Source organism: Mobula hypostoma, chromosome 13, assembly GCF_963921235.1.
Source record: "Mobula hypostoma chromosome 13, sMobHyp1.1, whole genome shotgun sequence".
Classification (NCBI taxonomy): Eukaryota; Metazoa; Chordata; class Chondrichthyes; order Myliobatiformes; family Myliobatidae; genus Mobula; species Mobula hypostoma.
In genome coordinates, this window is record NC_086109.1 from 26,671,335 (window position 1) to 26,697,882 (window position 26,548).

Sequence of the window (26,548 nt, forward strand, 5' to 3'; positions counted from 1 at the left end):
AAGATAAGGGTAATGATCTTTGAGGGCACCATGCATCATGAAGCATGTTTGACTCCTAATGGTAAAACAAAGAACTTCATGATAGTGCTACCAAATGCAATAAGCCAAAGTGGAGACCAACATTTTATACAGGGCTGCAGGTGTGGTTGGTGAAACCACAATCTGGAGAAATTCATACACTTCTACCTGTTTATGTAGAGGTATACTTGCTAGGTTTCAGGATGGAGAATACTACAGGTATGAAGGGTTATCTTATGTGGAAAGTTTAAGAAACCTACAGTCTTTCAAAACTCAGAAGAATGAAAGGCAAGCTTATTGAAACCTATAAGATCCTGAGATTTGGAAGATGATGGGAGGACATTTCCTTTGGTGGGAAAAGTCTAGAACCATTAGACCTTGTCTCAAACAAAGGGCTACCTCTTGAAAAACCATTTCTTCTCTCACAGGGTTGTGAACTAACAGAATTCTAAACTCCAGAGAACTGCAGAAGCTGACTCATTAAACATATTAAAGGTAGAAGCAGGTAATTGTTTAGACTTTAAGGAACTAAGGAGTATTGAAGCTAAGTGGGGAAGTGAAATTGACTAAGATTATGCCATAGTGAATGCCGCAATAGGTTTACTCTGTTCCCTGGTTATTGATGCTGCTATTATTAGAAATAATTTCTTCTTTACTTACCTGTTTAAAGTGTTCATTTTTTAGTACCCTTTTTAAAACTATCTGAAGTACACTTAAAAAAAAATGTCTACCTGTAGCTTATTTCACTTTTGTCCCTCTTGCAAAACTTTGATATTCTAGCCAAAATATGGTGCCCAGAAGGATTATGAAACTTCTTTACTTAATATTATTTTTCATTGGATGGATCTGATGCCACGTATTGCAGCTGTATAAATGTGTACTTCAGACCTTATTATATTGCCAAAAGATGGACAAATTGATACTGGAGGCTACCTAGACGGAATATGAGGTGTTGCTCCTCTAACCGTAGAGAGGCCTCATCATGGCAGAAGAGAAGGCCATAGACTGATATGTCAGAATGGACACGGGGATGGGAAGTGAAATGGTTGACCACCGGAAAATTCTGCTTTTTAACAGATGGAGCTGAGATGCTCAAGCAAGTGAACCCACCCCCCATCTTTGTCGGGTCTCATCAATGTAGAGGTGGCTGCACCAAGAGTGTGGATACAGTAAATGTCCCCAACAGACTCACCTGGAAGGACTGTATGCGGGTGAGGGAGGAGGTGAATTGGCACATGTAGCACTTCTGCCACTTGCAGGGATAAGTGCCAGGAGGGAGATTAGTGGGAGGGGTGAATGGACAAGTGAATCACAGAGGGAGTGATCCCTGTTAAAAGTTGGGTGTGGGAGGGTGGGGGCGGTAAATATACGTATGGTGGTCGAATCCTGTCGAAGAAGGTGGAAGTTGCGGCGAATGATGTGTTGGATGCGCAAGCTTATGGGGTGGCCAGTGAGGACTAGAGGAACTCTGTACCTGATAAGGTGGCAGGGAGAAGGGGCAAGGGCAGATGTTTGGGAAATGGAGGAGATGTGGATGAGGGCAGCATCAGTAATGGAGGAAGGGAAAGAGGATATGTCTGATGTCCTGGAAAGGAAAGCCTCGTCCTGGGAGAAGATGTGGTGGAGATGAAGAAACTGAGAAAAAGGAATGGCATTTTACAGGAGGCAGTGTGGGAAGAAATATAGTCAAGATAGCTGTGGGAATGGGTAGGTTTATAAATGATGTCGGTAGACAGTTTGTTTTCCGAGATGGAGACAGACAGATTGAAAAAGGGGAGGGAGATGTCAGAAATAGATAAGTGAATTTGAAGGCAGGGTGGAAGTTGGAGGCAAAGTTGATGAAATTGATGAGCTCAGCATGGATGGATGAAGCAACACCAATGTATTTGTCAGTGTAGCACGGGAAGAGTTGGGGAGCGTTATCCGTGAAGACTTGGAACATGGACTATTCCATGTAGCCAAAGAAAAGTCAGGCATAGTTGGGGCCCATGAAGGTGCCCACGGATACATCTTGAGTATGGAGAAAGTGGCTAGAGCCAAAAGAAAATGTGTTGAGGGTGAGGACCACTTCTGCCTGGTGGTGGAGGGGAACTGGGGTCTGATGTGAAGAAGGAAGCGGACAGCTTTAAACAACACACACACAAAATGCTGGTGGAAAGCCGCAGGCCAGGCAGCATCTATAGGAAGAAGTACAGTCGACATTTCGGGCCACGACCCTTCGTCAATCTCTTCTTTCAGTTAGTGCTGACGAAGGGTCTCAGCCTGAAACGTCGACTGTACTTCCTATAGATGCTGCCTGGTCTGCTGCATTCCACCAGCATTTTGTGTGTGTGTTGCTTGAATTTCCAGCATCTGCAGATTTCCTCATGTCGGAGAGCTTTAAGTTTTTTTTTGTTGGGGAATAGAAGTGTATTGAGACTGGATATCTATGGTGAAAATGAGGTGATCAGGGCCGGAGAATTGAAAGTTGTTGAGAAGATTGAGAACATGTGAAGTTCGCAGAAGTAAGCGAGAAGGGATTAAAGCAAACAGGATAAAATGGAGTCAAGGTATATGGACACGAGTTCAGTGAGGCAGGAACAGGCAGAAATAATGGACCTACCCATACAGTTCAGTTTGTGGATCTTGGGCAGGTGGTAGAATCAAGTGTTGCAGGGTATGGGAGTTCTGAGGTCAGTGTCTGTGGATGAAAGATCTCCACAGTTCATGAGGTTGGCAATGGTGTTGGAGACAATTTTCTGATGGTCCTGAGTGGGGTCCTTTTCAAGGCGTAACTATAAGGAGGTGAAGGAGACTTTCTGCCTCTCCTCAGCAAGGCAGAGGTTGGTCTGCAAGACTACAATGGCACCCCCTTTGTCTGTGGGATTGATGATGAGGTTGGGATTGGTGTGGAGAGAATGGACAGCAGTGCATTCAGAGGGGGTAAGGTTTGAAGAGGAGTGCTGAAGTCGAGCTGGTTGATGTCTCGTTGGTGATTAGATGTGAAGATCCAGGGCAGACAGAGGACCAGAGCTTAGTGTTGAAGAGGGGGAAGGTTGGAGGTGGGAGAAGGGATCATTGGTGAGGAGAGGGATGATTTTAAGATTTCCAACATTGCGTTAAAACCTCCATGTTGTTCCTGCTATATCCAGCCTCCATTATCTCCTTCTGATTCTGTCCTGGAATGAATCTCCCAGCTTTCCACTCATTTGGTGGTCACCACATTGCTCTTTGTCTGTTCTCTGGTCCTCTCTCTTCACATCTTTTCCCAGCCTTCAGACCACACCTTGAGTCTCCTAGTTTGACTTCTTTTTGATCTCCCTTTATCTCCTCGTGCTAAGTTTGATTTAGCCATTTAAGTAAGGTGTGTTAACAATACCGTTGATGAAAAGCAAATCTTACAAGTATCGGCTTGTAAATGTCCCTGGAGGAGTTCTCCTGATAATGAAAAATGACTGCTCTTGAAGATTATAAATTTGTGCACGTAGATAATTGCAGGGTTAGGATGAGCTAAGTTTCCGTCATTGGTTCTTTCTTTTCGCTGCAGTTGAATAGTTCATGTTGAAAAATTTATTACAGAGACCATCCAGGGGCAAACTTGGGCTCCATTGAAAGATTCCCCCTCATTAAATAATCTGTTATCACTTGCCATCCATAACATAAGGTGAGAAACTGTCATGTGATATGAGACACAAATGAGTCAAGATTAGGCGCAGATCAAAAAGTATGATTTTCTAGGTTTATTCAACACTTTTAGCAGAAGAGTTACAAAAAGAAACTGATGACACTTTTATATATGAGAATTATCCTGTAATCCCTTTAATTCCAAGCACATAACCTTGAATGGATATTCAAAGTAAATTTATTATCAAAGTATATAAATGCCACTATATACAACCCTGCGATTCATTTTCTTGCAGGCATACCCTATAAATCCATAATAGAATAATAACCATAACAGAATTAGTGATCTCAATTTGGGTGTTCAACCAATGTGCAAAAGACAGCAAACTATACAAATACAAAAAGAAATGATGTTAATAAATAAGCAATAACTGTTGAAAACATGAGATGAAGTGTCCTTGAAAGTGAGTCCATAGGTTGTGGGAACATTTCAAAGATGGGGCAAGTGAAGTTGAGTGAAGCTATCCTCTGTGGTTCAAGAGCCTGATGGTTGAGGGGTAATAATTGTTCCTCAACCTGGTAGTGTGAGTCCTGAGGTTCCTGTACCACCTTCCCGATGGCAGTAGTGAGAAGAGAACATATCTTAAGTAGTGGGGGACCCAGGATGCTACTTTCCTGCGACAGCTTTTCGTATAGATGTGCTCAACGGTGGGGAGAACTTTACCTGTGATGGAATGGGGCTTGTACACTACTTCTTGTAGAATTTTCCATTCAAGGATATTGATGTTTCCATACCAGGCTGTGATGTTGTCAGTCAATATGCTGTCCAGTAGACATCTATAGAAGTTGGTCAAAATTTTAGCTGTCATGCTGAATCTTGGCAAACTCCTAAAGAAGCAAAAGCGCTGATGTTCTCTCATCGTAATTGCACTTAAGTGCTGGACCCAGGACAGGTCCTCAAAAATAATAACACCAAGGAATTTAAAGTTGATGACCCTCTCTGCCTCTGATCCATCAATGAGGACTGGCTCATGAACCCCTGGTTTCCCCCTCCTGAAGCCAGTAATCGGCTCTTTCATCTTGCTGACATAGAGTAAGAGGTTGCTGTTGTGGCATCACTTAACCAGACTTTCAACTTCCCTCCTATATGCAGATTTGTCATCACCTTTGATTTGGCCGTTGACTGTGGTATCATCAGCAAACTTGAATATGGCATTGGAACTGTGCTGAGTCACAAAGTCATAAGTATGAAGCAAGTAGAGCAGGTGATAAGCACACAGCCTTGTGGTGCACCACAAGCCAGTTCTGATGGAGATTGTGGGGGAGATGTTGTTGCCAATCCAAACTGATTGAGTTTGCAAGTGAGGAAAGCGAGAATCCAATTGCACAAGGAGGTATTGAGGTCAAGATTTTGAAGCTTATTGATTAGTTTTTGAGGGGATGATGGTAATGAATGCTGAGTTGTAACTAATAAAGAGCATCCTGATGTATACATCTTTGCTGTCCAGATGTTCCAGGTTTGAGGAAGATCAAATGAAATAGCATCTGGTGTGAACCTGGTGTTCCAATAGGCAAATTGGAGCAGATCCATGTTGCATCTCAGTCAGGAGTTGATATGTTTCATTACCAACCTCTCAAAATAGTTTGTTACTGTGGGTGTAAGTGCTACTGGACGATAGTTATTGAGGCAGGTTACCATGTTCTTCTCAGGCACTGGTATAATTCAAGCCCGCTTGAAACCGGTTGGGTACCTCAGACAGCCGAAGCGGGAGGTTAAAGATCTCAGTGATCTCTCCAGCCCGTTGATCAGCTCAGGTTTTAGTTCTTGGCCAGGTACCTCCTCTGGGCCAGATGCTTTTCGTGTGTTCTCCCTCCTGAAGGCTGCTCACACACCTTCAGAAGATTGCATAGCCATTCACCGCCTAAGGCACATAAAAAATTCTGGGTCTTTTCACGTCTTATGAGGGCAGAGATGATTTTTGGCTTGCTTTTCTTTATTGAAAGTGGCCTTGAAAGCTTTGCCTTCCCTCTCCCCTCAACACTCGCATTTGTCATCAATAGCACCTGATCAGATCATACTGCTGCTTCCTGTTTAGAAGAAGAACATGTTGTAATGAGACTGCAAATGAATGAAGTACAGAGGGAAGTAAGTCTTCTAGTGCATGAATCACAAGAAGTCTGATGCAGCAAGTAATTAAGAGGGAAAATGGCACCTTGACCTTTATTGCAAAAGGATTGGAGTTTAAAATAAGGAAGTTTTGTAACAGTTGTATCTCATGTTGGTGAGGGGTACAGCTCTCGGTTTGCCACTGTATCCTTAAATATTACCTAAATAAGGATATCATAGTATTGGAGGCAGTCCAAATGAGATTCACCAAGCTAATTAGATGAATGAAGGGTCTGTACTTCGAGTTTGTATTCTCCAGGGGTTAGAAGAATGAGAGATGACCTTACTGAGGCTTATAAAATCCTGAAGGTTCTTGTCAGGGATGATGTTGAGATACTTCCATGAATGGAAGTATCATTGATGAGATGACAGAATTACAAAGAAAAGGCTGATAATTTAAAATAGGGGTAGGGTGGTGATTCTCTGGAATTCTGTACCCCATGACATTGTGGAAGCCAGGTCACGTTTAAGGTGGTGGTGGATAAATTTGTGTCATCGTGAGTAATGGAAGGTAATGGGGTACTAGCACAGAAGAGGAGATGAGTTCAGCATTGACCAACCATTATCTTATGGAATAACATGGTAGGCTTGAAGGGACAGCCAGTCTATTCCTGATACTATTTTCCTGTGTTCTCATAGTTCCCCTTTTGCTCTTTTTGAGCTCATCTTGCCATGAGATCCTCCTGCTGCTCCTTAGATCCACTTCTCAGTAAACTGATCAACTATGACCTTTCCAGGCCTGATCCTTTTATAACCCCTGGCCCAGCTCGAGCAATATATATTAATGACTTGGATGAGGGAATTAAATGCAGCATCTCCAAGTTTGCAGATGACACGAAGCTGGGCGGCAGTGTTAGCTGTGAGGAGGATGCTAAGAGGATGCAGGGTGACTTGGATAGGTTAGGTGAGTGGGCAAATTCATGGCAGATGCAATTTAATGTGGATTAATGTGAGGTTATCCACTTTGGTGGCAAAAACAGGAAAACATTATTATCTGAATGGTGGCTGATTAGGAAAAGGGGAGGTGCAATGAGACCTGGGTGTCATTATACACCAGTCATTGAAAGTGGGCATGCAGGTACAACAGGCGGTGAAAAAGGCATGGTATGCTGGCATTTATAGCAAGAGGATTCGAGAACAGGAGCAGGGAGGTACTACTGCAGTTGTACAAGGCCTTGGTGAGACCACACCTGGAGTATTGTGTGCAGTATTTGGTCCCCTAATCTGAGGAAAGACATCCTTGCCATAGAGGGAATACAAAGAAGGTTAACCAGATTGATTCCTGGGATTACAGGACTTTCATATGAAGAAAGACTGGATGAACTAGGCTTATACTCGTTGGAATTTAGAAGATTGAGGGGGGATCTTATTGAAACGTATAAAATCCTAAAGGGATTGGACAGGCTAGATGCAGGTAGATTGTTCCCGATGTTGGGGAAGTCCAGAACGAGGGGTCACAGTCTGAGGATAAAGGGGAAGCCTTTTGGGACCAAGATTAGGAAAAACTTTTTCACACAGAGAGTGGTGAATCTGTGGAATTCTCTGCCACAGGAAACAGTTGAGGCCAGTTCATTGGCTATATTTAAGAGGGAGTTAGATATGGCCCTTGTGGCTGAAGGCATCAGGGGGTATGGAGGGAAGACTGGTACAGGGTTCTGAGTTGGATGATCAGCCATGATCATACTGAATGGCGGTGCAGGCTCGAAGGGCTGAATGGCCTACTCCTGCACCTATTTTCTATGTTTCTATCTTTTTGCTTTCTCAAGTCCTTTGCTGCCACATCCCAAATCCATGCATGTTTTTGCCAGAGTTCAGTATTTGGATGCATCCAATGACATTTCTTCCAGACTGAAATGGAGCTCATCAAAATCACAATTAATAACATATATTTAAGAGACTCTTTGATAGACACATGGATGGGGAAAAATGGAGGGGGATGTTGGCGGGAAGGATGAGATTAACCTTGGAGTAGTTGAAGGATTGGCGCAATATTTTGTCCCAAAGGGCCTACACTTTACAGTGCATTGCACTGTACTGTACTATATGGGTTGTAGCACAATAAAATATTATTTCTTATCCTTCAGAATCTCACATTGACTTGATTGACCAGCTTTTTTTTTTCAACACTTCTCCACCATTGTTAATTTAGGTGGGATTTCATCTTCTGATGCCATATCATTACCTCTTCTACTCACTCCCACTCTGCCCTCTGTAAACCTGAAAATACTCTACCTGGTGGAACTTTTTTATCTGTTTGCTGCCTGTAAATTTTCACACTCTTATTTGACTTCTGGATTTCCTCTTCTGGACATTTCCCCCCCCCCCCCCACCCCCCAAATAGAAGTTGGGTAGTTTGAAGCCATTATTTGGCTGCTGCCACCAACTCTTCTCTCTAGTACCAAATTGATAAATCTAAGCAATAGTGCGCAATAGATGAACCATCACTAAAATTGCCTGAGTACAGTTGCACCTCTGTGAAATTGACTCTGCTCATCATTAAGAATGCTTCAACACCTTTGTTCCTTTAGACTTGAGTACATTGACAAGTGTACCACCTGCAACCATCACGAACACGTAATTAACATGCCATCACCCAAAATTCAGCTGGAGTCTTGATGGGGTCCATGTCACGTGGGGGAATATTCGCCATTCACCCTGTGTATGTTGATCTCTGTTGACTCCTGTTTAAATATTGCTTTGATAGTAAAATTTGCCTAGTTTTCTTTTCAAATTGGTTCATGGACCCAACCTCTCTAGTTCTTTAATTCTCCAGCCCTACTGTATTTGCTTTCACTGTTTTTGATCATTGGTGCACATGCCTTCAGTTTTCAGGATTGTAAACTTCAGAATCACCTCCCTAAACTTTCAGCATCTCCATCTCTTTTTCCCCTTTCAGATCCTTCTTAAACCTTGGATGAATAGCTGATCGGCAGATGGAGGAAGGGTTGCTGAAAACAGTGACAGATGTTGGGAGTGACAGACAGTCACTCCTCCTTGATGGCATCCATCTATTGCTTGCCAGCTCTTGCTCCACCTCTTCCCCTCATCTCTTTCTGCAGGCCTTTACTCTTTTAAGTCCAGAGGACCTGGAGTCTCTCACGTGTTCTCCTTGATTTTCTCACTTACACGTTGCATTTTGTGTACTGCTTCCTCTGTCAGCAACCTTTAACCTCCATCTTAATAAAGCAACCGACTTTCGAATCCTGCAGCAATGCTTTCAGTATAACTGTGATGGCAGCTTAAAAGAAACCTCAGACGTGAGACCTGAACAAATGGATGGCCAGAGGGAGCTTGGTTTTGTTCTTCTGCTTGTGCACATCATTTCTTCTTTTGTCTGCTAAGCATAGGGCTTATTTTAGATTACATCAAAAAAAAAACGAACTACCTTTATCATGCCCTTGATTAAGCTGCATTTTTTTTGCTGTCTTTCAAATGCAAATGATGTTGCTGGGAGATCATTTATTCCCATGTTCCCATCTCACTCAAGGCTTTAAAACAATACAAACCCTACCACGATAATTCATTTGTGTTTGTGGTTTGATCAGAATCTATTCCTACATATTATAAAGGCATTTGCTCTGCTTGTTGTAATTATATGGCCCTCATGTTGCTTTGATGTACATTGTGATTATGTAGGTTACAAAGAATTAGTAATATTGATTCTAGCATTAATATATAGCAGCATCTCTTTTATGACATGATGAATGCTTGATAATTTTAGTGCTTTCCTTTTTTCCCAATAAGCACAATGTAGAAACATAGTCATAGAACACTACAGCTCAGAAACAAGCTCTTTGGCCAATCTAGTTTATGTTGGCTTGCTGTTCTGGCTAATGCCATCTACAGTACCTGCACCCAGATCATAGCCCCCCATACCTCTGTCATCCATATACCTATCCAAGCTTCTTTTAACTATTTCAATGGAACTTGCATCTTTTACCCTAAATCTATGACCTCTAGTTCTGGTCTCGTAATTTTGTGTGTCTCTATAAGATTTCCCTCATACTCCTGAAGTCCAGTGAATAAAGTCCTAACCTGTTCAACCTTTCCCTCTCACTCAGGCCCTCAAGTCCTGGCAACAGCCTTGTACATATTCTCTGCACTCTTTTCAGCTTATTGATATATTTGATATATATAAGTAAGCAGAACTGCACACAATACTCCAAATTAGGCCTCACCAGCATCATATATGTCTTCAACATAACACCCCAACTCCTGTACTCGATGCCCTGATTATGAAGGCCAAAGTGCTAAAAGATCACTTTATGTCCCTATCTACCAGTGATGCCAGTTTCAAGGAACTGTGGATCTGTTTTCCCAGGTCTCCTCCTCCTACTGCACACCTCAGTGCTCTATCATTCACTGTGCAAGGCTTACCCTAGTCTGTTCTCCCAAAGTGCAACACCTCACGCTTGTCTATATTAAATCCCGTCTGCCATTTTCAGCCCACTTTCTCAGATGGTCCAAATCACTTTGCAAGCCTTGAAGATCTTCCTTGTTGTCCACTTATGCCCCCAGTCGTCTGCAAACTTGTTGATCTGGTTCATCAGTAGCATCTAAGTCATTAATTATAGATGTTAAACAACAGTGGAGTCAGCACTGATCCCTGTAGCACACGACTAGCACAGACCTCCAGTCTGAAAGACAATCATTTGCTACCATTTTCAGGCTGCTTCTGCTTAGCAAGTGTTGTATTCAATTGACTACTCCATCCTGAATGCTAATAGTTCATTGGAACACTCAGCCTACCTGAATAATAGCTGTAACAACGCAATGGGGTGAGCAAGAATGGAGCTGGACTCTTGAATTCTACAATCTACTGAATCTCAGGAGCATTCACAGCCAGACTCTCCTCTAACCCAATTTCTTAGAATCCAATGTTCTGCTTGTCACTAGATTGGCAGTAGACATTGTCTCCATGTCCACCTAAGCCCCTTGATTAATTTTATTTACCCCACCTGCCACTGTGAGATCAGTTTAAGCAACCCTGGGCACCTTTTCCACACCTCAAGATGTTTTTGCTCATTTTATTTTGCTTTGCTTCCTCTGTAGATGAATGAGAGTTGGGTATGAGGACTGAGTCACCGGCAGAAATCAAATATTCTTCCAGTCAGAGCCTTCCAAACAAGATCACTTTCTGATGCTTAAGTTCAGTAATGTAGACGTTTAGTAATTTGAGATAATATCAAGTTAAGATTAAATTTTGATTGTTTATCATATGATCAAAGTGTACCTCCCTTTTTCCGTAAGGGGGTGAGTGATTACTCTGCAGCATATTGTAGACTCAGAGTCGTACAGCATGGAAACAGACCCCTCAGGCTGCCACATCCACTCCAACCATTTGTTTTCGTCCCATCCTCATGTTCTTAACATAAGCCCTCCAAGCCTAGGCAGTTCTACTGCTCATCTAAGCACTTAAATGCTGTTAGAGACTCTGCCTCCACCATTATCTCATGTAGTGTAATCTAAGTTCTCTTTCACCCAGAGAATCGCCTCTAGATCTCTTGCACCATTCAATTCTTCATCCTGTATTTGGAGCTGAATGCTGAATGTATGTAGTTGTACTTTCATGGAAGATCTTATCTGAAAATGAATTTGGAGGGACAAATCCATAACAGTCTGGAAAGTGAAACAATTAATGTATTATTCATACAAAGCAGCACTTTCCTGCCACTGTCAACTTGAGCCGCACAGACTACAGCACTCCATTCAGATAAAATTTAAAATCTGTCGCGTCTGAGATCAGACTGTAACATTTTGGACGCACAAGATTCTGCAGATGCTGGAAAACTTGAGCAACATGCATAAAATGTTGGAGGAACTCAGAAAGCTAGGCAGCATCTGTGAAGGGAAATAATCAGATAATGTTCCGAGCCGATGAAGGGTCTCAGCTTGAAACTTCAACTGTTTATTCCTCTTTATTCCCCTTGCTCATTTCCTCCAGTGTTTTGTGTGTGTTGTAATATTTTGGAGTTATTTTATGGTTTATCTATCCTGCTTATTCACTGGGGTTCATTTCATGCTGGTACTGTTCCAAATTAAAGTATTATGATTATTGTCAGAATCAGGTTTATTATCACTAACATGTGACTTGAAATTTGTTAACTTTGCAGCAGCAGTTCAATGCAATACATAATATAGAAGAAAAAAATTAAAAATAATATATAAGTAAATCAATTACAGTATAAATATATTGAATAGATTTAAAATCATGCATAAAAACAGAAATATTGTATATTTAAAAAAGTGAGGTAGTATCCAAGGGTTCAATGTCCATTTATTGTATGGCTAATCCTCATAGAATGTCCGCTATCAGCTATTGCCCATTGGAGTGACACAATGAAAGATTTGACTTTTTATGTGGCCAACAACTGGCAGAGTCTTTATGGGTCCTTTGGTTTCTCTGCTTAAAATGTGTTAAGTCATATCCCTGTGGGCAAGAGGATACAACAAAGAAGATCCCTGAGGATTTCAGTGGGTTAGACAGTATCTACAGAAGGAGATGGAGAGTCATGGCTTTGAGTTAAGAATCTTCATCTGGCCTGAAAGAGTAGTGGGGAGATGGCCAGTATAAAGAGATGAGGGGAAAAGATGGAGTGAGAGCTGGAAAGTGATAGGTGGATCCAAGTTAGGAGGGGAGATGAGCATATAGGGGAGGAGGGAGGCAAAATTGTGACAAAAGCTGGGACATAATGGGTGGAGGCAGCAAGGGCTGCAGACATGGAAGAGAAAGGGGAGAATGGAACGAAATAAGGGAGGTGGATGGGCAGAGGGGACCCAGTAGGAGGAGAGTGTGGATGATGAACAGATAGATGAGTGGAGGAGGGGTAAAGAGGGGGAAAGAAACAGGGCGATGAGAATGCGGGGGTGGTGTGGGAGGAACTGGGTACATCGGGAGGAGGGAAGAGAAACAGAGAGGTAGCAGTTTACCTAATATTGGAAAATTTGAAGAGTGTTCTAAGTTTCATCTTCAGTATTTAACCAGATTGCTTTCTGTCAGAATGAAGCTGTATTCGGCTCTGCTAGTCTTGGACTAACAAAGATGGAATAAGATTTAAATGTGTGGTTGAAATGTGTTTCTTTTCATGAAGCAATGACACCAGTTCTGGGAAGCTGGTGTCATTGGGGAAAGTGTGACTTGTACTGTTGATACCAGTATTCCAGCAATAGAAGTAGCGAGGCTTTTAAACCAAATAGGAGTTGCAAAGAATAAAAACTGTAAAAACTGTTACTGTATATTAATATGGGAAATAATAAACTCGTAGTGCCAAGGGGGAGAGTACCTAGTTTGTAAAAAATGTAGTAGATATGGCTGACAGATGCAAAAGAAATAGAAGGACAAGATTAAACTCCCTGACTGTACCTAGCATTAGAAAAAAGGGTGAAATGAGATTGTACATGGAAAGAATTTAGCTTGGTTTAGCAGTTATTTTAGAGGCAATGCTGTGGGATGGCACAGATCAGAACCTGAAGACAGGAAGCTAGGAAAGGATGGAAAGTCTGCTGCTAAATAATGGTGATCAGAGCAGTGGAGAGGAATAACTTCAAGTTTGGAAAATTAACATTGAAAAGCAAAATAATAAAGGCAAGAAATAGTCAACCGAATGCATGCTGCACAGACCCTAGAAAATTTCAAAGCACGAAGTTCAAAGTATGTGTATGTTACTGTATACTACCTTGAGATTTATTTTCATGCAGGCATTACAGGGAAGTAAAGAAATAAAACAGAATTTCATAACTTGGCAAAGACTGATAACCAATGTGCAAAAAAAAGGCAAGTGGAAAAAATGTGTAAATGGAAAAAAATAGTACTGAGAACGAGAGTTACAAAGAGTCCTAGTCAGTGAGTCTGTAGGTCATAGAATCAGTTCAGAGCTGTGCTTATCAAAGTTATCCACACTTGTTCCTAAGCACAATGTTTGTAGGATAATAACTGTCTCTGAACCTGGTGATGTGGAACCTAAGGTTTCTGAACCTCCTGCCTGATGTAAGTGACAAGAAGAGAGCATGCACTGGATGGTGAGGGTCTTTGATGATGGGTCCTGTTTTCTTGTTGAGAAGGCTTTGCAATCTGACTATGATTGTCAAGCATTGACTGAGTGTAAAGGAAGAAATAATGGGAGATTTTCAGTAAGGTAATATGATAATCATAGGTGATTTTATTTTACACAATAGATGTAGGAAATAATATAGAGTATCTTACGCAAAAACTTAACAATGTTGATGAGCAGAGAGATCTTGGGGTCCAAGTTCACAGCTCCCTGAAAGTTGTTGATAAGGTTGTTAAGAAGGTATTTGGCATGTTTACCTTTATTAGTCAAGTCTTTGAGTTCAAAAATCAGGATGTTAGGTCAGGGGTCCCCAACCTTTTTTGCACCGCGGACCGGTTTAATATTGACAATATTCTTGCGGACCGGCCGACTGGCGGGGATGGGGGGTGGTGTTCAAGTAGGTTTGCCAACTTTCTCACTCCCAAATAAGGGACAAAAGTAGCAGTCAAATATGAGACACTTGTGTTTACCCCAAGAAAGACTACCATGACCATGAAGCCTTACGCGGGCACCTGTGTGCGCATGTATGTATGTGCCAATTATTTTTCTACAAATCGGTTTTAGCTTAATCTTCCCCATTCTGTTAAGTGAAACTACACTGTACATACATTATATCTACTTTATATAGGCTGTGTATTTATCATATCATTCCTGCTTTTACTGTATATTAGTGTTATTTTAGGTTTTATGTGTTATTTGGTATGATTTGGTAGGTTATTTCAAGTTCAACAATGCGTGACAGGGAAGGAGGAAAGGTGCAGCTGACTCGTATTGTTTCATATCGCCAAATCATATTGTTTCCTCGCAGCCCAGTAGCACATGCTTTGTGGCCCGGTACTGGTCCACGGCCCGGTGGTTGGGGACCACTGCGTTAGGTTACAGCTTTATAAAACTCTAGTTAGTCCACGTCTGAAGTATTGCATACAGTTCAGATCACCCCATTATAGGATGGATGTCGAAGCTTTAGAGCGGGTGCAGAAGAAGTTTACTACGATGCTACCTGTAACAAGGAGTTGGACAAACTTGGGTTGTTTACTCTGGAATGGTGGAGGTTGAGATCCAGTGGAGGTTTATAAGATTATGAGAGACATTATGGAGTAGACAGACAGTATCTTTTCCCCTATGTTGAAATATCTTAACACTAGAGGGCATGCATTTAAGGTAAGAGGAGGCCATTTCAAAGAAGATGTGAGGGCAGGTTTTTTTTACATATAGTGGTGGATACCTGGAATACGCTGCTTGGGGTGGTGTTAAAGACAAATACATTAGGGACATTTAAGGGAAGCTTAGATGGGCACATGAATGTGAGGAAAATGGAAGGGTGTGGACGTGATGTAGGTAGAAGACATTAGTTAGCAATTTGATTACTAATTGAATTGGTTCAGCACAACATTGTGGGACGAAGGGCCTGTTCCTTTGCTGTACTGCTCTATGTTCTAAAGTCTTTTTGGCCGAGCTTTGGGGCACCTGTTATAACATATTCATAGCTCAGTATCAAATTTTGTGTCATTGCATCTTTGTCTTGGGTCATTTGGCTAAGTTAAATTCAATATACAAATGCACGTCGCAAGTATTAAACTAGTTGTGTACAAGTATTTGAGAAGAGTAATTCTGATGTAGTCCCTCTTGCCTTGAGGCATGCAACCTGCTACAATACTTGATTTCAAATGAAGTTAGAATCCTTGTCCGTGTCACCAGTTGCGCTAATGTGGTAAGGCAGCACAGCAGCGTAGCGGTTAGCACAATGCTTTACAATACCAGCGATCACCGATCGGGGTTCAATCCCCACTGCTATCTGTACAGAGATTGTACGTCTTCAGTCTGCCCACATGGTTTCCTCTGGCTGCTGTGTTTTCCTTGCAAACTCCAAACATCTACAGGTTAGGCTTAGTAAGTCATGTGCATGCTGTGTTGGTACTGGATATATGGCGACACTTATGGCTACCCCTAGCATACTCTCACACTGCGATAACGAAAGACACATTTCACTGAATTTTTCCAATACCTTGATGTACATGCGACAAATAAAGCTAATCTTTCAAATCTTTGGATTGAGCTTGGTGGTCGTTGAGATGTAAGCAACGTAATGTCTCCACCATCTCCAGTGGAGCATAGGAAAAACATGTTTCAATTATGAACTTTCCCACTGAGAGCATCAGTTGCAACTGTGGCAGATGTACTTCATTGTACAGAGTTCACCTACCAGAATCTGATTACTACACTAGAATAACTTGTAGTTCAGCTACAGCTTTAATTGATGTACCAAATGATTATGAAATGAATCATTAGCAAGGTTCCTTTGTAACTGCCGGTGTGAAAGAGGCAGCTGCTTGCACTGTGCTGCTCATTACCCGAAGGGAACTGCTGGCTGCAGCCTTGCTGAACTGCTGAATAAGATTGAAGTCAGATGCTGGCACATATGTTCAAAGTAAATTTATTATCGAAGTACGTAGGTGTCTCCATATGCTACCTTGAGATTCATTTTCTTGCAGGCATTCACAGTAAAAGAAAGAAATTCAATAGAATCAATGAAAAAATATGCACGTAGACTGACAAACAACCAATGTGCAAAAGAAGGCAAATTGCGCAAATAGTTTGGCAAGGTCACCAGTGGCACCACTTCGAGCTCACCAGTGGCACCACTGTTATAGAGTGGATCAGCAGCAATGATGTGATGGAGCACAGAAAAGAGACTACGGACCTTGTGTCATGGTGTCAGAACTGCAACCTAACTCTTTATGTCGTCAAGATGAAAGAATTGGTTGCTGATCAAAGGAAAGAAGTGATGTTTGTGTGGGGGAGCGTGGTGGTTGTGAAGGCTGAGTGCACCCTGTCATTAGCAATAGAATTGCTGTAGAGATCGATGACTGCTTCAATTCCTTGGCATCCAATCACCAGCAACCTCACCTGGTCCCTTCATATGAATACGATGATCAAGGAAGTACATCAGCATATTCAGTTTTTTTAGGTTCTTAAGAATATTTGGCATGTCCACAAGGATTCTCTTGAACGTTTAGAGATGTGTAACCAGAAAGTACTCTGATGGATAGTACCTCAGACTGCTCCGCTCTGGGTTGACGATCGGTAAACACTACCCATTCCATCACAGGCACAGCAGATTACTCCCATCCCAACATCTTCACAGTGTGTTGTTTCAGAAAGGCTGGCAGTATCATCAAGGATGCCTGATCTCTTTTCTCTCTCCTGTCTTCTGGGAGTAGATTATGGAAAACTAGATTTAAGAATGGCTTCCCCACTGCAATCTGATTCCAGAACCAATTAACCTTTTTTCACATCCCCCTCCCAGTAGTGCTGCCATGTTCTTGATCTCCTAACCTTACCTCTCTTAATTATTCCACTGTTGTCACAATAGTGTTGTTGCACCACTTCAGATTGTGTGGCAATCTTTTTCACCATTGCATTCGTTGTTGTATTCATTACTACTATTAAATCTATAAGCCTGGTGCAAACAAGGAATTTCACTGCACCATATTATGTAAAATCAAGGGAACCTAGTTTAAATTAGTTTGTGGGACGTGCTGCTGTAGTGCAGTTAAGGTGTGGGTGAACTCAGCTATGGGCTTTGCTGAGTGTGATCCAGCTCAGTATTTCTTCACCCTCTTCCCTGAGGATTGACTTGCATTCTGAAATAAGATATTGGTCTAATTGCATCTGATGGTAATATTTCCCACAACACTTGACCTGCTGATATTCATCACTGAAAAATGCTTCAGGCTTCCTGGAGCAGTTGGTCATGCTTTCTCTCTCGCATGCGATTTATACCCAGGCTCTCTGCCCTCTCAGATGGGCCTAAAGCAGCTATTGTAGGTAGTCTGCATTACCTTAGTAACAGGGAAATGAGCAGCAAATTCCTCATTCTGAGCTTAAGCAGGCATTCCAACCGCTATCACCTCAGCTGAAAACAAATATCTCAATACCCCATATTTTCCAGAGAGGTGGCAACAGTTCTGTTTTGAGATCTATCTGACATAATCTGGCTCAGAACTGAAGTGGTGATTCCCCTTAGCAAAACAGGGTTCCACAGTTGAACACCAACTGTGAGACTTGACCATTTCAGTCTGTTAGTAAGTCTTGGACCTTTACACATACAGACGTTCTGGATTTACTCCTTAAGTAGTCGAAGGCCAGTGGTTACATTTGGTGCAGCACAAGTCGGACATTTGTGTTAAATGCACTTTAGGAATGATGTCAGAATCAGGTTTATTATTACCGGCATAAATAAAATAAAAAAAAATATCAATTACGGTATACATATATTGAATAGATTAAAAAATGCGCGAAAAAATAGGAATAGTGTATATTTAAAAAAGTGAGGCAGTGTCCAAGGGTTCAATGTCCATTTAGGAATCGGATGTGAATGTCTTGATAAGATGCAGAAAAGATTTATTAGTCTAATCCCAGAAATGAAGGACTTCAACGTTGAGGATTAGATCAGTGAGCAGAAATAGTTGAGAAATAATTTCTTCTGAACAGTTAAGATAATGAGAGGTCTAGTCGGAGAGAAATTCTTTCCTACTGGACATAAATGTGAGTTGATTGGTGAAAGAACCCAGGGCAAACTGAAGTTATAACAAGCAGTGCGCTGTTGGAAAAGGTTCTGGGAGCAGATACAATCATGACTTTCAAAAAGGAATTATGTTTATGTATTTAGAAAATGCAAGGTTATTGGGAAAAGAATTGGAAGAGTACAAGTAATTGGATTGCTCTTGCTCTTAGTGTGATCTGGATGGGCCAAGTGGCTGCCTCTTGAGTCACAATAAGGAAATAAGTTGGCTCTGTGTTTTTAGAGATGATGCCTTATTGCTTTTAGGATAATTTCCAGACTGAGAGAATACTAAGCTACCAAGCTGTGATGTAACCAGACAGGATACTATCTATGGTGTATCTATAATTGGTTGGGATCTTCAGGGGACATGGTGAATTCTCTTATCTTTCTGCAAATGTAGAGGTGTTGAAGCTCCTTTTGGTCATACCATCCACATGGCTGGACCAGGACAAATTGTCAGTGGTATTTACATGCAGGAATCTGAAGTCGGGCTTTGACTCCATTGTTGCCCACAGCCTCAGACTTTGTGGTACAGCAGTTCATGCTGCTGACTCACAACTGAAAGATTTGATAATGACCTCAGATTCAAAATACATTGATTAGCAAAGTACGTGTACAGAATACATCTCTGAGATTAGTGCTCCTGCAGACAGTTATGAAACAAAGAAACACCTTTCAGGAAAACATCAAATGCCCAACATGTGAAAAAAGAACAAGCTGCACAAATGGCATTTGACTGATGGATTCTAATGAACTGAGGAGCTATTGAGACCACTAATGTAAAAGGGAACACATTCAATAACCTTTACCATTCATTTGAGATCATTGAACTTGTGTCACTGAATCCTAGTCTGGTAAAGTGCCACATTTTACAGCAAGACTGACGGCCACAAAATAAAAGGTGCTGTAGCAGTACGGATGCCAAACTGTTGAAATGACAGGAACACGGAGTCGTAGTGAAAGGTTGCTAATCAAACGGGAGGGATGAGTTTGGCGAACTTCCCTGCTCTGGGAAGCAAGGGTTCTTTGGACTGCTGCTCTTTTTGACAGTTGCCAAGATTCGGGTAAGGTCATATAGTGCACAATTTTCATATTTGTAGCTGACACAAAACTTGAAGGCGTACTGAACTGTGAAGAACGTGGTGGTAAACTTCAAGAGATATTTAGGTGCTTGTCTAAAAGTGGCAGTTGAAATCTAATGCTGAGAAACTAGGAAGCATTACATTTTTTGACAGAAGGAAAAACCGAGACAAATAAACTAAATGCATAATTCTGCAAGTATTTAAGAAAAGTTCAGTTGATTAATGCACTTAATTCATTGAGAGTGGCAAAAAAGACATTAAAAACTATTGGATCTTGATCTTTATAAATAGAAGGAGGAGAAGATGGCGCCGCGACGCAGCACTTGTAGCCACTTTGGTGGTGATGTCTGTTATCTGTCAAGTAGGGGACCGTGCACAATTCTGATTTGATGGAGACAGACATGGGAGTACGGAGGAACATCTGGAGAAACTTCTGAAATGCCCACTTCGCTGTTTCTGTGTGGTCCTGAATCTCCAGAGGAGAAGGCCCCGAATCCTCGGTTTTGCTTGTTTCGGCGGCCGGATGAGGTTGATGGTGCTCGGGAGGCTGTATCGGAGGGGCTGGTTGGAGGCTTGAAGTTTTCGCATAGACGGACTCAGTGTCGGCTGTGGTCGGCTGCTTCCAAGGTATCGGCAAGTTGACGGTGCCTGGAGGTTTATGGCAGGGAGTTTCTCCCTTTTGCCGCCTGCTATCGGGGACTCGGGACTTTGAGACTTTTTTTTAACCATGCCCATGGTTTGTTCTTTATCAAATTATGGTATTGTTTTGCACTGCTGTAACTATATGTTATAATTATGTGGTTCTGTCAGTGTTAGTCTTTGGTTTGTCCTGTTTTTCAATGATATCACTCTGGAGGAACATTGTGTCATTTCTTAATGCATGCATGCATTTCTAAATGACAATAAATGATGACTGGGTGTTCTCATAATCTAGAAGCAAAGTGTACAAGAGTAAAGAAGTAATGGTGAAGCATTATGAAACACAGTCACAATTGTAGTATTGCATACAATTCTGGGAACTATGACGTAGGAAAGATTGAAGCTTTAGAAAGGGTGCAAAAGAGATTTGCTAACATGTTTGAGGCTTCATTTAATACCACCAAATACTTTAGTAGTAACATTTTAATGGCTGCTTCATGCTTCATGTCTGTGGACTCACTTTTGTTTTGAATGCTGTTGTTTGCACCATTTCTGTTTTTTTTACTCTCTGCACATTGGGTATTGGTCTTTTTTTTAATAATGGGTTCTTTTGGGTTTCTTGTTTTACGGCTGCCTGTAAAGAGATGAATCTCAAGGTGGCATAATGTATACATGCATTGTTACTTTAATAATAAATGTATTTTGAACTTTAAGTGGCTATATTGGAGAAACTGTTATGCTCCCTTGACAAACAAGAAATCTGAAGAGTACAGACTGTCAGAACTCGTATTCGTTGTTGGAAAGTTTAAGGACTAGGAAGCATAAAATGAAGATGATCTGCAGTAAAAGCAAAATCAAGGGGAGCCATTTTGTTTCTCTAATTTTGCGGTGAGTAATTAGGGTTGAGAGTGCTAGTGATAGACTCAATTTTATCATTCAAAGGAACTGGATGGGAAGCTGAAAGGAAAGAATTTGTAACAATCATTCATAGTGGAATGGTGTACCTTTTCCCTCTGGATTTTGGAGAGATACTCAAATCTGAACATGATGACTTTTCTCTTTGGTAGAAAACAATTGTCTTCAGTCTTGCGCTCAAGTTTTCCATTTCTTTTATTTCTCCGATTTCTGTCCTCCACCTCAATTTTTTTTCACACAGTTGTGCTATTGCCTCTTTATCACTGGAATTTAGCCTTTTCCATTTTATTCAGTTGTGGCTCATTGTACCTTTTCCAATCTTTTCTTTGTCTCCTATGATTTTATTAACACTAAGTTTTAATCTTGTGGATTCCCCCATTTGATAACATTTTTCCTAAAAATGCTTTTTCTTGGACTATTAATCTGCTCTTGTTCTTTTTTTTTGTTCGCATAGTTCTTATGGAAAGTCTAGCCCTCCTTCCCTTCAAACTCCCCAACACTCTGATGCTCGAACCTTCCATCCCAGCATGGAGTAGAACCTTCCAGAATTCCAGGCTGTGTGTCAATTTGATCCGAGCCTAATCACAGGACAGTTTACAATGACCAGTGAACCTATCAACTGGTAGGTCTTGGGACTGTGGGAGAAAAGCAGAACACCCGAGGAAAACCACGTGGTTGCGGGGAGAACATACTAACTCCTTACATGAGTTTATATTTTAGTATTGTGTTTCTGGAAAACTTGTTATAAATAAATTGCTGAGAAAAGTCTACCCAACTGTTGGAATTTGTTCAATCCTTGCACTTTTAAGTGGAGCTGGCATGGCTCCACTTTCATTTAAAGTGTATTATGCTACCCTAAACTTAGTGGGCTCACAGTTTTCACAGCCTAGCCTTGCATTCTGTTTTATCTTAGACAATATCCTCAAAGAAAATGCAGATAGCTTATTCATTATGTACTTTTGCTGTCAGCTAGAATTTGCCACATTACACAGTTTGTAAAGTAACCTCAGGATTCCAGAAACAGTGAAAAGAGTATACTAAAGGGACTGATTCTGGCTTCAGACATATCTTTGAAGAAATGGATAAAAGTCAGATGACAGCTGGCAGACATCTTGTATTTGGTGCTGAGTCTCCAATGGTGAAGTAGGTGTTAATCAGAAAACAAGGCTTTGTTATTAATATGTTCAAAAGCACCAAGAAATAATATTTCACCTCCAGGCAAATAAAAACATGAAATATGCTCTCGTTTTCCACTTACTTGTCTAGCTACTTTGTCAGCCCCAGCAAGCTTTATAAATCTGATTTAATCTTGATTTACTGAAATAAAAAAAAAGCACATTGGAGGTCACAGGCAACAGATAACAGTCTTTAGAAATCCCTTGTAATGTAAGGCACTGAATGTTTTCATTAAGCCAGTTTGTCTTTGAAAATTATTTTCCTGAGAGGTATTATTACCCAGAATTATAACATGCCTTGTTATTATAATAGCTGTTGCAAATCTTTGACTTGGACAGAAAATCTAAGCATTACTCAACTCTGTTTTTAATGTAATTGTGCCCTGCTGTTGAGTAGTGCTGTTTTCTTTTCAACCGTAGCATCTGTTAATATACACGGATCACATCAGTACATTACCTGATAACATATTTGTCTATTTCAATCAAGTATTTAAACATTATAACATACACACCAAATGGTGTATATACATCATTTTTCTATTTTTCTTGAATCACCAGACAAACACCTCTGAAACAACCTCTTGGTCTCCAAGATATAAGAGTAATATTTCCACTCTGATCTTAAGACTGTATTGATGGACATAATTTTTTAAAAAATGAAAGCTTAAATTTTCAGCAGCTCAAGTGGCTTGTGTGGGGAGAGAAATAAAGGCAATATTTCAGGCTGCTGATTCTTCATTAGAATTATTAGATTATATTTAGGAACTGTGTAACACATTTCTCCCCCTTAGCCAAAGGCACTGTAGTCATTTATACTGTAGTCCAATTGAGATCGGTTAACAGATTAGGAAAACATGGAAACTGCCCTAATAGTGATTAGTGTAAAGTTATTATAGCGCCAGCAACTGGGATTCAATTCCACTGCTGTCTGTAAGGAGATTGTATGTTCTCCCTGTGACCGTGTGGGTTTCCTCCAAGTGCTCCAGTTTCCTTCACCGTTCCAAAGATGTACACATTAATAGGTTAATTAGTCGTGTGTAATTGAGAGGCATGGGCAAGGTGGGCCAGAAGGACCTGTTGCATCACTGTATCTCCATATAAATAAAACTATAGAGACTGAATACAGATCTTCCTGCCATTATGGAACTGGGTATTACAGTATGTAGCACATTTATCAGTCACTTGAGGATTATTCAAGACATATAATGAGTTTATGCTCATTTATAATATTTTTAAAATAATTCTGAAATGTTCCTTGAATGCTGATATCAAAGTATAACATAAAGTATCTTTGATTGCCCAGCCAAAGAAGAAAGATTTTTTTTATACCTTCCTTTGAGTTATGAGAAAGAATATGAAGATCATTGACACAGCATTATTTTTTTAACAGGACACTGCTGAGGCAGTGAATTTAATTGAGGTTCTAATGATTTTGAGGTCTAATGATTTTGTGACTGATGGTCAAATAATGAGGGAAGTTCAAGTATACGTTGGTTCACTTCTGATACTGTTAAACGTCATGAAAGTCGCACTTATTCAAGATAATGTGCAGAATTAAATTGAATTTGAACAATTAAACAATCCTAATGGGTGGATGATGACTCCACAATACCACAAACAGAACTGGCATAGTTTAGTAGGTGTGGGCCAAATCGTAGCAGGCGGTTCTGAAATGAACCAGTTCGTGCCCTGGGAAGTCTCGGGTGCCCACGTGAAGTTCGTTAAGATCTGAGATATTCTGAAGTCCAGCACATTCTATGTCTGCTCTTTTACTGTGCTTCCCATTGAACTTGATGATGGAGAAGTGACTCCTAGGAGAGAGAGTCTAGATACACAACACATCTGGCCCTCGGTTTTGATGTCAGGAAGGGATAGGATAGGAATGGCTAACAGGGCTGTTTACCTTAATAGAAAAGGTTAAGTGCCTTACTGATCTCAATTTATTGTGTTTTTCTCTATTTAATTGTTTTAGTTATTTCTTGGTGTTTATATGCTTTAATTTTTAAAAATGTATTATTTTGTTTTAATTATGCAAGTCAATTGGCATTATGTCTGGGTGGCTGACAAAGTCCAGAAGGTGGTTGAGTTCAGGTCAGTAGGATAAGAGGTCAGGGCAACTCCAAAAGAGTTGGCTTGTATGGCTATGGTATAGTCAGGTTCAAAACTATTAGATGGTGAGACTGAACAGTGGATTAGTCAAAGATAATTGAATGTTGAATGCTGTCATTGGAATGAGTCTAGATGATTAGGAGGTGGGTGAAGGGAAGATGCGGGTGTGGAACCAGAAAATAGGCTTAGGCCCTTGATTATTGTGAGGTGGAACCATGTGGTGGGCTTTATTCAGGATATCCTGAACACTCAGTGGATTAAACCCAGGGTGATTGGGCATCTGGCCAGATCCTCCTTGCAATTTTCCTCAATCCTGACTATTCATTAACAGTTGGATATCAGTCAGTGAAGTTTATTTCAGGGAAAAAAACAGCAATTTGTAATTTTGAGTAAAGGGGGCAAGGTGATGGGTGACACAAAGTGGCATACAACTGAAATCTACATTTGGTTCAGTAGCTACAGATTTTAATAAAACTGAAATCCATTAAATTAGCATAAATATTAATATTTGATGCACCCCTTGTGTTGGCTCCCTCAACTTCAAATAAGTGGTTAAGCTGTTTATTTTAATTGAGATCATGCTCCTATTTAATCTGAAATGAGAGTATTGGAATTGGTGTATTATTGTATGTTTACCAAGGTACCGTGGAAAGCTGATCTTGCTCTACTGTTTTAAGCATTCATAAAATAACATGAAGTCAAGGCAGACACGCATCGATTCAGAAACAGCTTCTAGCCTTCTGCCATCAGCTTTCTAAATGGCCCAAAAACCCATGAACACGACCTCACTTTCCCTCTCTTTTTGCATGATTTACAAACGTTTGTAGTTTCTAATATATTCTTAATGTAATTGGTAGGGATTTTTATGTATTGCACTGAACTGCTTCAGCGAAACAATACATTTCATGAAATTTGTCAGTGACAATAAATCTGATTCTGAACTTGATTGTTCGGGATGGCCAGACTGAAAGAGTGTGCATCTTATAGCAGGTACCTTATGTAATAAGAGTTATTTTATCTTTTTTTCAGATGGTATTCACAGTGTTACAGCCCAGTGTACACTGCGGGTTACGATCATCACTGATGAGATGCTCAGCAACAGCATTACATTACGCCTGGAGAATATGTCCCAAGATAAGTTCTTGTCTCCTCTTCTCTCTCTGTTTATCGAAGGAGTGGCAACTGTATTAGCTGCAATGAAAGAGGATATCGTTATCTTCAACATACAAAATGATACAGATGTAAAAGCCACTATCTTGAATGTTAGTCTCTCTGTGTTGTTGCCCGGTGGAACCCATAACCAGTTTTTCTCTTCGGAAGATCTGCAAGAGCAAATCTATCTCAACCGAACCCTTTTGACAGCCATCTCCACACAAACAGTGCTACCGTTCGATGATAATATTTGCCTCCGGGAGCCTTGTGAGAACTACATGAAGTGTGTGTCTGTGTTGAAATTTGATAGCTCTGCTCCATTCATCACCTCAGACACCATCTTATTTCGTCCCATCCATCCAATAAATGGCTTGAGATGCAGGTGCCCTGCAGGATTCACTGGAGACTACTGTGAAACAGAAATTGATCTTTGTTACTCAAATCCTTGTGGAAACCATGGCATTTGTCGAAGTAGGGAAGGAGGATTTACGTGTGAGTGCCATGAAGACTACACAGGTGAGTTTTGGATCATTTGTTTCTCAGTCTCCATTACAACAGTATGTGAAAGCAAATTCTGTTGTACTTTCATATTATTCCGGAATAAATTTCGTATTTTACTCAAGCAAAGTGGAAAGCATTAAGAAGCCAGAATTTATTAACTATTTTTAATTCTCTTGAGAATGTGGTGGTGATTTAGCTACTTGATTTGTATAGTCCTTGTGTTGAAGGTCCTCTCTCAGTAGAATCATTGAGCACTACAACACAGCAACAGGCCCTTCGGCCCATCTAGTCCATGCTAAACTATTATTCTGCCTAGTCCCATTACCCTGCATTTGGACCATGCCTCTTCATACTTTTCCCATCCAAACTTGTCTTTGATGTTGAGTACTATGGGGAAAGGGACTTCAAAGGCTTGGAATCAGCAAAGATATGAAAACAGCAATGTGCTCCAAATCATGATGCTGTGTGATTAGGTTTCCATTAATCTATTGTCCTGGTCCTCCTTGGGATAGTCAGTAATTTTGAAGTTGCTGCTGAGGTGAACTTTGTAAGATGCTACTGTGTACTTT

General features: G+C 40.8%; 1 protein-coding gene across 2 annotated transcripts in view; it reads left to right on the forward strand.

The window, feature by feature from the left end:
- celsr2 (cadherin, EGF LAG seven-pass G-type receptor 2) overlaps nucleotides 1–26,548 on the forward strand; it is a 360,447-nt gene that overhangs the window by 80,362 nt on the left and 253,537 nt on the right. For both annotated transcript variants that reach the window (XM_063065489.1, XM_063065491.1), the window contains exon 3: nucleotides 25,356–25,994. In XM_063065489.1, coding sequence (XP_062921559.1) covers nucleotides 25,356–25,994 — 639 coding nt within the window. The remainder of the gene's footprint in view (nucleotides 1–25,355; nucleotides 25,995–26,548) is intronic.